Genomic DNA, 12,006 nt, shown 5'->3' on the forward strand with positions numbered 1-12,006 from the left:
TTGGGTAAAATACTGTACCCCCTGCCATTGTTAGGCGCGTGAATCCCACGCGCGGGTAGTTAATTTTGAAAAAAAAAATGGCACGTGAGGGTAATAATTTCGCGCAGGAATGGCCTATAAATACAAAAAAAAAAAGAGGAAAATCATTTCGAAAACCGTTCAAATTCTCAGCACGCAAAAAATTTTCTCTCTCCTCTGCCCACTCTTCTACTTCGTTGTTTTCTCTCTCTTAAAACCGCCATTAAACTTCCTGCAACCACCTCAATCAACTTTCTCTCTCTTCAAACCGCTACTAATCTTCATTATTAAAGCTGAATTTCCACAAAATATCAAGAGAAGAAATCTGTGACTTCTTTTTACTGAAAAAAAAGAGAAAAATGGATGTTCGTGACGAAATTGACATGAACAAGCTTCAAAATCCACCGAAAAGCAAAAAGTAAGTAATTACAATTGATTCTGATGTTTCGATTTTATTTTCGAACTAAAATGAAATCTAATTTTGCTTATTTTCGTTCTATTTCAGAAAAACGAAGATGCCGAAAGAAAAAAAGGAAACGTATGTAATTTAATTTCAGATTTCGAACATGCAACTGTTTTATTACTTAAATATTTGTTTAATTCAGTTATTTTCAGTATTTTTCTTTATAATGTTCAAATAATTTCATTATAATGGTCAATTTTTTGGTTTATGATGTTAGCAAACCCTAACTTCTGATTTTTTGGCTATAGGACTGGAACATCTAGTGAAGAGAAAAAAATCGGGAATGCAAAGCAACTAGACATGAAGGAGTAAGTTATTTTAAGTTTTCGTAGATAAATTCATTTTAATTTACATATGTTCAATCAATTTTATGTTAATGTTCAATCGTTTTTAATTTAATGTTCATTTTCGTTGCGTGATGATTTAACCAAACCCTAACTATTGGTTTTTTTATCACAGAACTGGAAAATACGAAATTGAGAAGGAAATTGAAGCTGAAAAGCAAATAGACACATTCCAGTAAGTAATTTTTATGTTTTTGAATATCTATTTCTATTTAATTTGCGAATGTGCCGTTTTTGACATTTGATACAATACAAATACAAATTAATGATACATTGTTCATATTCATAGAGATTTAACAATAATCTTATTGATGATTAAAATTTGGATTGGGAATGTCAATTAATTTAAATATTATTATAATAATGTAAATGTGATGAACTTTTGTTGAGTTTTTCTAATCTTATGTTAGACGTTCAATTTATGTGTAAAATGTTCATATTGTTTAAGCTAGATAGTCATTTTGGTCCACTGAGTTTTGTTCATTCCTCTGTAAAATAAATTAAGTCTTGAGAACTCATGATAACTATCTTATGCAAAATGTTCAATTGATTATAGCAGAATATTCAATATCTTTTTGGAAAATGATCATATATTCCAAACTGGATATCCTTTTTGGTCTACTGAGATTTTCTTTAGGAATACTGAATTATTTCGAATGTTATATATATAATTAAAATAATTTGAACATTTGTTCATTCATATGTCCAAAAACTAAATCCAGAAATCATGGTAAATGTCTGTCTCCAAAATGTTCAATATATTTTGATAAAATATTCATTTTCTTTTTATAAAATATTCAATATATTTTGATAGTTCATTTTCTTTTTATAAAATGTTCAATTTTTTTTCTGGAATATATTTTGTTACAGAGTTTTGTTTTGGAATATACTATGAATTATTTCTAGTATTATATTCATAATGGAAATGTTCTTTGTACTAATATTCAATTTTTCTACAGTAAAATTTTAAATCTACACTCATCTGCGAAAAATGTTCAATTTATTTTGCTAAAATATTCAATTCTTTTTAATAAAATGTTCGTTTACTCTGATATACTAAGTTGGTTTAGAAATCTTCAATTATTTCAACTACTATATTCATAATTTCAATGTTTGAACTTTTGTTCATTTCTTCAGTCCTTTTTATTATTAAAACTCATGATAACTGTTTTTATGTTAAATGTTCATTTTGTTTTCATAAAATATTCATTTCTTCAAACTGAATTTTGCTCTGGACACTCATTAGTTATACATTTATAAAATCTAGAGAACAACCACAAAGGTTAATACTCAAATTTAAGCGAAGACCAACTAAATCCCAGCCAGAGGTTCAGAAAGTATTAAGGTATAAGATAATATCAATTTTTTTATTAAATTTGAATGATTTTTAATATTATATAATATAATGTGTGCATTTACATCATATTAATAAAAAATACAGTGAAGGAGATGGGAAGGCATGTACAACTTCTGAGACAGAAGTTCAAAAACCATTGAGGTATAATATAATGTCCATTTTTTACTACATTATGCATGTAATATAAATGTTCTTTTTCTTAAAGTTATTTGTTCAATTGTGTATGGCTTAATATTCATTCATAAATTGAAAGTTTATCTCATCTGCGTTTATGAATTATGTTCAAAAAATTTCCTCCTTGTGTTCAAAGTTTTTATGAATTATGATCAAAAAATTTACTTATTATGTTTAAAGCTTCTCCTATATGTTCAAAGCTTTTCTCCATTGTTCGTTCAAATTTTTTAACCTTTATGTTCTAAGTTTTTAGTCATATGTTCAAAGCCTTTCTTTCTGTTTATATCTCAGTCAAACTATTTGGTTATATGTTCAAAGCTTTTCTCCATTTTGTTCAAAGTTTTTAACCTTTATGTTCAAAGTTTTTAGTCAAATGTTCAAATTTACCTATTATGTTTAAAACTTTTCTCCATTTTGTTCAAAGTTTATTACCTTTATGTTCAAAGTTTTTACCCTAATGTTCAAGTTTTTAGTCATGGGTTCAAATTTCACAGTATAATATAATGTCCATTTTTAGCTTTTTAAATAATTTTTTATTAATTTTATATAAAATGACTTGTACGTTTACACCTTACTATTCAAATTACAGTGAAGGAGATAAGAAATCTTCGTCAAAATCACAGCCTGAAGTTCAAAAAACATCAAGGTAAAAATTAATATGAATTTTCAATTTAGTTGAATCGTTCATAATTTTTATATAAAATAGCATGTATATTAAAAATATATTATTCAAATAACAGTGAAGAAGATCAAGAAGAGTCTTCAAAATCTTTGGTACAAAGAAAGATTGTTACAAAAAATAGGTAGAATTTGGCATTTTTTTACAATTCATTTTCTTCTGCATATTTGTTCATAATGGTTTCATTGTTTGTTCATTCATTTGGAATTGTTTGTTCTTTATTTTATATGGTTTATTCTTTATTATTGAACAACTCTTTCTTTCTTCTTTATTTGTAACTTTATATATAAATGATATTTTTCATACGTTTTCATATATATGATCACACATTTGTCGTTTTAATTTATTGAATTTTTTTGTTCTTTGTTTATCAGGGGCAACAACTTACTGAAACAACTTTTAGCAAAGAGCATAAAACAGAACAACAAAAAAAAGGCTGCACAAATGGTAGCTGCAGCTGCTGCTGCTGCAATGGCCAGCAAAGAAGCTGACAAAAGGATAGATACAGCTGCCGTTGCAGCACAAATAGAAGCTGAGAAAATGGCACCTGCAGCTGATGCATAAGACAAAAGAGTCGCTCAGGAAAAGGCGTCTGCAGCTGAGAAAGAAGCCAAAAGAGTGGCTGAGGAAAAGGCATCTGCAGCTGATGCAGAAGCGAAAAAACTGGATGAGGAGAAGGCATCTGCAGCTGATGCCCAAAGAGAAGCTGAGCTGAAAGAAGCTGAAAACAAGAGGATCGAGGCTAATAAGAAGAAGGAAGAAGAAGATAAAGCTGAAGCAATGAAGAAGGATTTAGAGGAAAGAAAGAAAGAATATGAAGAAAAAATGAGCCAGCTTATGGCTAAAAACAACAAAGAGTTGATAGAGGAAGCGAAAAGGAAAGAAGCTGAGAGAAAGAAAAGAGAAGATGAGAGAAAGAAAAAAGAAGACGATGATGCCACAAAAGCAATTGCCATGGTGGTTGAAAATGTAAATGCTTCAGAGAGTGAAGCTCAAACCATTGGTGGTAAAGGCACAAAAAGAGGAAAGAAGACAACAGCTACCAAGAAGAACACCATTCTAAGTATTACTATGGATGAAGAACTACAAAAGAAGTTGCACAACATATCAGATTCATACAATCCGAGAAGAAGTACAAGATCAATGGTGAAAGTGCAACAAAATGTTGGTGCTGAAGTAGTTAGCAAAGAAGAATTTGAAGGCAAAGGTAACTATTTACATTGTTCAATCTTATTTCAATAAATATTCAAAATATATTATTATGTAAGTTGTACTTAGTATTTGTTAATAATGTAGATGTTTCTGGAGTTACTTCCAAAGTAACAAATACTCCAAAGAAAAGGAAAGCGGCTGAGAAAGAAGATGAGGATGAGCCTTTGGATGTTGAGATAATAAAAATAAAAAAATAAAAAGGTAAACATATTTACAAAAAAACATTGTTAAAAAATAATTTAAGATAATTGATAAAATGTTAATATGTTAAATGCATTGTAATTTTTTTTACAGGAGTTGAAAAAAAAGCACCTGTTAAGGGAAGAATTCTTCCTCTTAGGAGTGCATTGAAAAGAAATAAGAAAAATGATATTGAAGAAGTGAAAGAAGAACAGAAAACAGGTATTACATTTAACATTGTTCAAAGTTTTTTCAAAGAACGTTCATTTGGTTATCATAAAATGTTATTTTTGTTTGGATAAAAATTCTTTCTGTTTTTATCTCACAGTTATTCAAACTATTTGGTTATATGTTCAAAGTTTTTCTCCATCATGTTCAAAAGTTTTCTATATTAAGTTCAAAGTTTTCTCCATTATGTTCAAAGCTTTACTATTTCGTTCAAAGTTTTTGGGTAATATGTTCAAACATTTTTACTATTTTGTTCTGTTCACAGAACTTGCAAAAGTCAATGTTAAAGGAAAAAGGAAAATGAAAAAAAGAAAGGAAGAAGAAGAAGAGGTTCAAGAAGAAGAGGAGTTAGAGGGAAATGATGAAGAAGAGCAAGAAGAGGAGGAAGAACAAAATGAGGAAGAAGAGGAAGAAGAGGAAGAAGATGAGGAAGATGAGGAAGATGAAGAATGGGAAGAAGAAGAAGAAAAAGAACAAAACAAGATGCCAAAAGGTATATTTAGTATACTAAAATATTAAACATTGTATTACATGTTTATCAAAACTTCTTAATTGTATGTTCTTCTCCAACAGAGAAAACAGTACAGGTGAAAGAGAGGTTGGTTCAGTTTGAAAAACAAAGACAAAAAATAGGTAAAATTAAAATTTATTTGTTCTCCATAAAATTAAAAATTCTACAATTGTTATTAAAACTTACTTATACGTGTTCCTTTTCCAGCATCAAAAAGAAAAGCAGCAAAAGCAAACCTACCTGCTGAAAGAAAAACAAAAAGGAAAATAACTGATGAAGAATATGAAGTGAAGGAAGAAAATATAGAAAAAGGTAAAATAAACTCTTCCTTTCAACAGTTCCATATGTAAGTATAATAATTGATGTTATTTAAAATGTTCATTTTGTTTATATAAAATGATCAATTTTCTTAAAAAGAATGTTCAATAGTAAAACAAGTAATGTTTAATATATTTAAATAGAATGTTCATAATTACAATACATAATGTTCAAAATTTTGAAATACAATATTCATTATTGAAATAATTAATGTTCTACAAAATTTTGAAATACAATATTCATCATTAATTTTTGGTTTTGTTAATCAGCTTTAATTGTGGAACGGGAGGTTTCCCCTTTGGCGATGATTACCAAAGAAGTTCCTGCAAAAAAGAAACCAAAGAAATCAATTGCTGTTTACAAGGAAAAAGTAGCAGAAGAAGAGGAAGAAAAAACTGGAGTTAGAGGAGGACATGGAAAATTCATCAGTTTCATTTCCATGATGAATGAACAGAAGAAGGAGGCCGTTCGGAATATCGGTCTAGGAGCATTGCTAGATTTCCAGCTACCTACTTCATCCCAACAATTTGTTACATGGCTATGTAACAACTTTGAGGAAAACAGCCAATATCTTTATCTGCCGAAGAATGAGAAAATCCTGATAGAATTTGAGGACGTGAAAAAGATATATGGCCTTCCTAGCGGTGAAGTAGACATAGTTGAGGCAAAGTCTGACAAGGCTAGTGAAGAGTTTTCTGCATTCATGGCAAGGTAAATGATCTTAAATTTATACTTATATTTTCAATATATTATAGACTTCAAAAATCTAACTGCATTATGCATGTACTACAAATGTTCTTTTTCTTAAAGTTATTTGTTCAATTGTGTATGGCTTAATATACATTCAGAATTTGAAAGTTTTACTACAATTATAATGAGAAAAAGTTTTTTCTGTGTTTCTCATAGAATTATTCATAGTTTTTCCTTCTTATGTTCAAAGTTTTTATCAATTATGTTCAAAAAATTTCCCTAATATGTTTAAAGCTTCTCCAATATGTTCAAACCTTTTCTCCATTATGTTCAAAGTTTTTTTCCTTTATGTTCAAAGTTTTTAGTCTTATGTTCAAAATGTTTTCCTTAATTAAATTTTGTTCATTAACAAAAACAGATGGAAGAAGACAGTAATACATGAAAAGTGGAATCCTAAATAAATTTTGTTCATATTTATTAAATTTTGTTTTTCTTAATTAAATTTTGTTCATATGTCTATGCTTGTTCTTTTTCTATAACCCTGATTCATATAATTGTTCATAATTGTTCATAGTTGTTGTTGAGTTTGTTCTTTCTTTTTATATTGGTTGTTCTTTCTGTTTGGGAATGTTTATCTTAATTAAATTTTTCTCATTTAAATAAACAGTTGGAAAAAGATCTTTGGGAATAAGGTCCCATCAGTTCAGAAAATTTTAAAGTACTACAGTCAAGAAGACCAAATTGAGGCTGGACCGGATGCAAATTTCATTACAAGCTTCTTGGTGGTCACTGTCAACACGTTGATCAAGAGCACGTTGTCAAACCAAGCATACTTCAAATTTTTGTTCTCAATGATGAATCATGAGCAGATCCGGAACTTGAATTGGTGCAAGTATGTGTGGGAGGCACTGCTCTCAACTACTGCACAGTATAAGAAAAACCTGAAACAAAAGGACAAAGCAACATTTTTCACAGGACCATTGCCGTTATTGACGGTATAACTTCATTTACACCTTCTAAATTGATGATTTTAATGTACTTGATCAATCTTAGGGATTTTCTAACACTTATACTTTGTATGTCAGATTTTCTATTTTGACAGAGTTCAAAGAATGAACTTTTTTCCTCCAAGACGAATTCCACTTGTGTCCTGCTGGACAAAGGAAATAGGACACAAACGGAATAAATTGGAGGAAAGTGGCTTTGGATTGGGGAAGGTGTTACCCAAAATCAATATTGAAGAAAAACAAACTCGCAAGGTATTACTAAATACATCAAATTCTAATAGATTAAATTTAATTCTTCTGCCAAATATAAATATGGGTAATATTAATTTTATGTTCCTTCCTTTAATATGTTAAATAATATTTTTAGAACATATATAAATAAATGCTCATAACCCTTTGCTTAAATGTTCTTTATTTTTGCATATAATGTTCATACCTCTGTAAGACATATCATAACATAACATAATGAAGAATTAGTGCAATATATAAAGATAAAATGTTCAAACTTCTTTAGTTATTTATTCAAACTGTATCAATAAATGATAAAAAATAAGTGTTCAAGCCTATTTATTTATATATTGTATATGTGCACAAGTGTCATTCAGTATATATAGTTGTTCATACTTTTACTTTTAAATGTTCAAACTGAAACACCTAAAAGTTTACTATTCCCTAATATATGTCAATGGGTTTTAAAACACAGGAGTTTATGGATGAGTTTGTCGGTATAATTCAAGTTGTTGGTGACAATTTGTCAAAGCTTTCTGATTCACTGAAGAAGGCGCAAGAATTCTTCCCAGGAAATGAGTTGGTATCTAAAGTGGAAGAGTTCTTGTCAAAAATGGCAAAAGAACCATCATTAAGCCAAGATGAGTGGTCTGATGACTTCATTAAGGCTCTGTTGGAAAAAGAAAAAGAGTTGTTGGATGCAATTGAGCTGGAGAAAAACAAAGCAAAAAAGGATAAGCAGAGATATGAGTATGATATCAAGAATGCATTCGACTTGGGACTTTCACCATCACCGATAATAGATGATGACAAGTTGAAACGTGAGAAAGCTGGTACATCCACCTCTACGCCAAATTTGTCACTTGAAGAAATAGATGAATCTTTGGCTTCTGCTATGCTGAATCTAAAACAAAGAAGGGAGGAAGAGAAAAAAGAAAATGAAATTGCAAAAGCTAAGAAAATGATGCAAGCAGAATCAGAAGTGAGTGAACCAGCTTCAGAAAAACCAAAAACAACAGTGGAGGAGATTGTTGTACAAGAAGAGAAGATTGTGAGCTCGGATGAAGCTACAGTGGAGCCTGAGTTGCATGTATCAGAAATGATGCCTGTAACTAATGTAATTGAAGAGGAGCCTGCACCAGAAGTGAGAAATGAAGAGGTTTCTGCACCACAAGTGATTGAGAAGAAGGTTACACCAGATGGGGTCGAGGAGCAGCCTGCAAAAAATAAGAAAAATGAAAGTGCTGAACCACAAGTGCTTGAGAACACGGTTTCACAACAAATGGTTGAGGAGCCAGCAGAACCTCATACTCCTACACAGTCGCAGGTGCAACAACCAGTGGAAGCTGAACTATCTGTTGGTGCAGAACAATCTTCTCTTCCTTCACCAAAAACTCCATTGAATGAAGTCTCAATATCAACATTAATTTCAAGCACAAAAACAGATTTGAAATTGGACGAAATTTTTGAAGACAAAGGAGAAAAAGAAGATGAAGGAGAAGGGTAAATTTTAACTGTATTAAAACTGAATTAGTATTTGTGAAACTTTGGTTATATTATGAAAACTATTTTAAAGACATAATAATGTTTTGGTTATTTAAAATGTCATAATAATATGTCATACTCTTCTAGTTTTTGTTCTATCTTTTTCAAACCTGTTAAATTTTTTTGGATCATTCTTTTTGAATGTTATGTTCTTTCTTTTTGTACCTTTTGTTCATTCTTTTTACTTTATATGTTCATACTCTTAATCTTATATGTTCATACTCTTAATCTTATATGTTCATTTTATAATTATGTTGATTTTTTGTTAAATTTTTGGTACTCTTAATCTTATATGTTCATATTATTAATCTTATATGTTCACTTTATAATTATGTTGATTTTTTGTTAAATTTTTTGTATATACAGAAATGAGAAAGGTGACAAAGGAAAAAGACCTCAAAGGATTCACAAACTACCGGCTGCCTTCTCTTCTCCATATTTGGTCAAGTATCGAGACTTGTTCAAAAATCTGGACACAATGCATCAAAGCCTAGCAGATTATGTCTTAAGTGGTTAGGACAACAGGTATTTTCTTTAATTTCACGTAAAAATAATTTAAAATTTAAATTCTTATACTTCCTCCTAATTTACTTCCTGTTTGTAGTGAGGTTCTTTATTTTGATGGATACAACTACATCAATAGAGAGGACATGAAAACACTGGTTGATGAAGAGGAAGTGGTTGACTGTGTGATTGATTCATGGTCAAAGTATCTAAATGCAAAGGGCCATAAAGATAAACTCTTCCTTTCAACAGTTCCATATGTAAGTATAATAATTGATGTTATTTAAAATGTTCATTTTGTTTATATAAAATGATCAATTTTCTTAAAAAGAATGTTCAATATTAAAACAAGTAATGTTTAATATATTTAAATAGAATGTTCATAATTACAATACATAATGTTCAAAATTTTGAAATACAATATTCATTATTGAAATAATTAATGTTCTACAAAATTAAGATAAAAATTACAAATGATTAAATTGAAATTTTCATTATCATTGTAACTAATTTTACATATATTTATAATTGAATGTTGATTATGTTTAAATACAGCATATTATGTGCACAAACAAGGTGTGTCCAGCAGGATCCTCCTACGAAAAAAGGCTTGAGGATTTTAACAGAAGGGTTAACGAAGAACTGGTTAACTATAATTTCAAAAACATTCATCAATTTAAACAGGTAAACCTATATAACTACTAACCCATTCTTCAAACTTTAATGTTCATTTTAATGTTTGTAATTTGTTAATTGTTTTTAAGTTAAATAATTACCTCTTTTTCAGATATTCATCCCTGTTCTTGCTGCAAAACACTTCTATCTCCTAGTCATCAACCATTACAATGCAACTGTGGATGTAATTGACAACAGGCCTCTACCAAGAAATGTAAAATTTGAGGATAAATATGAGGGACACCCAGAAGTTGTGGTAAGAAATAAATCATTCATAAAATGTATATTTGAAACATCGTAGATAATTATCTTACATTTATGAACATAAATTCCAGTTGGATGCTTTTGCAAAATATATGGGCACATTTGGATATGAGGTAGAACCAATGCAAAAGTATGAAATGAATTTGGTCAAGATGAAATGGAGAAGCATGAAAGACTATACAAACTGCGGTGTGTATGTCATGAAGCACATGGAGACCTATACTGGTGATCCAGAACATGAATGGATATGTGACTTGAAGGCAAATGATGTAAGTTGAATTTTGTTCATTCTTCTTTTGTATTTTGTTCATTTATTTTTATTGTTTTGGTCTTTTCTGTTTTATTGTTCTGCCTGTTGAATTTCTTTTATATTCCTCAAATTTATAATTTAATATTTGGATTTTATAAAACATTTTTAATTTTTTTATTTTTATTTTTGATATACAGACAAATCAAATAAGGAAGCTTCGTCTCACTTTCTGTGGTCTCCTAATGCTTTCAAAGCAAAATGAAATGCATGAGTCAAACATAAATGAAGCATGGAGGAGTTAATGAAAAATTAAGCAGATAGTATTTCAAGGTTAACAAACAATAGATAGATTTTTAGTACAATGTAAAGACAATATTTTGGTATTTTGGTGGTTTGTTCAAAAACATATAACTTGGTGTTCATTTCCTTTATGTTTAATATTCAGTTTCCTTTGCTGTAGAAAATCCAATGCACAAACAAATACTCCAAATCAATAATGCATACAAAATAAATGTTTTTTAACTGCTTGATTGATGAAAGTTACATATAATGATTAATATCGTTAAACAATGTTCATTGTAAAAATAGGTAATAATCAATATGATTCATACAACGTTCAATTATTAAATTACTGATATTTATTGTATTTCAATAAAATGTTCATTATTAAAATACTTAATGCTCAAAATTTTCATATAGAATATTCACTTTGAAATACGTATTGTTCAAAACCTTTAAAGAAAACACATTAACAAATACGTATTGTTCAAAATCAAGTGAACAAAAGTAGATAATGTTGAATATATTTGATTAAAATGTTCATAAACTTCAGAAGGATGCCTTAAAAAAAAAAAAAAAATTCAAACATAAAATATTATGAAAAAAGGTGATGTTCAAAATGTTTGACCTCAATGTTCATTCTATTAAAACTAAATGATCAAACAGAAAAAGAGCACATACTACTTGAACTAAATGTTCATTCTATTAAAACTATATGTTCAAAATGTTTGAACTCAATGTTCATTCTATTAAAACTAAATGTTCAACTCAATAATCAACAGTTACTAAATCATTGACTTTTAATGGCTTCTTCAGCAGCCATTGATTCATCAAAAAGAGCTAAGAAAGCATCATACTTAAATTTCAAATAAGCTTGATCATTAGCAGATTGATGAGATCCTTTAATACCCAACGGAGGTTTAGTAACCAATGAAACTTGAGGTCCTTGAACCTTAGATCCAACTTGAGTAATTTTTTCAGCCTGAATAGATCCGTGAACTGTAGGTACTACTTGAATAATTTCTGAAGCATGAATAGGTCGTTGAACTTTAGCTTCAGTACAAGATGGAGCTTTAGTAA

General features: G+C 29.2%; 3 protein-coding genes and 1 long non-coding RNA gene across 4 annotated transcripts; all 4 read left to right on the forward strand.

The window, feature by feature from the left end:
• The first annotated feature begins 940 nt into the window (after positions 1–940).
• LOC110781359 (uncharacterized) lies at positions 941–3,002 on the forward strand. Its single transcript, XR_008924748.1, has 4 exons — positions 941–1,000; positions 2,093–2,170; positions 2,267–2,323; positions 2,946–3,002. It is a non-coding gene; the product is annotated as an uncharacterized lncRNA (long non-coding RNA).
• A 477-nt stretch (positions 3,003–3,479) lies between these two features.
• On the forward strand, positions 3,480–4,444 carry LOC130463438 (vicilin-like seed storage protein At2g18540). Its single transcript, XM_056832572.1, has 3 exons — positions 3,480–3,513; positions 3,601–4,242; positions 4,332–4,444. Exons 1-3 carry the CDS (start codon positions 3,480–3,482, stop codon positions 4,442–4,444), a joined length of 789 nt encoding a protein of 262 aa, XP_056688550.1.
• Positions 4,445–5,211: 767 nt separating this feature from the next.
• On the forward strand, positions 5,212–9,461 carry LOC130463439 (uncharacterized). The gene is made up of 6 exons (XM_056832573.1): positions 5,212–5,242; positions 5,374–5,478; positions 5,754–6,195; positions 6,842–7,169; positions 7,260–7,433; positions 9,321–9,461. The coding sequence occupies exons 1-6, from the start codon at positions 5,212–5,214 to the stop codon at positions 9,324–9,326; spliced, it is 1,086 nt and encodes a 361-aa protein (XP_056688551.1). The 3' UTR covers positions 9,327–9,461.
• A 143-nt stretch (positions 9,462–9,604) lies between these two features.
• Positions 9,605–10,841, forward strand: LOC130463440 (uncharacterized). The gene is made up of 4 exons (XM_056832574.1): positions 9,605–9,718; positions 10,014–10,142; positions 10,246–10,389; positions 10,469–10,841. Exons 1-4 carry the CDS (start codon positions 9,605–9,607, stop codon positions 10,673–10,675), a joined length of 594 nt encoding a protein of 197 aa, XP_056688552.1. The 3' UTR covers positions 10,676–10,841.
• The last annotated feature ends 1,165 nt before the right edge of the window (positions 10,842–12,006 follow it).

Source organism: Spinacia oleracea, chromosome 6 (assembly GCF_020520425.1).
Source record: "Spinacia oleracea cultivar Varoflay chromosome 6, BTI_SOV_V1, whole genome shotgun sequence".
Lineage (NCBI taxonomy): Eukaryota > Viridiplantae > Streptophyta > Magnoliopsida > Caryophyllales > Amaranthaceae > Spinacia > Spinacia oleracea.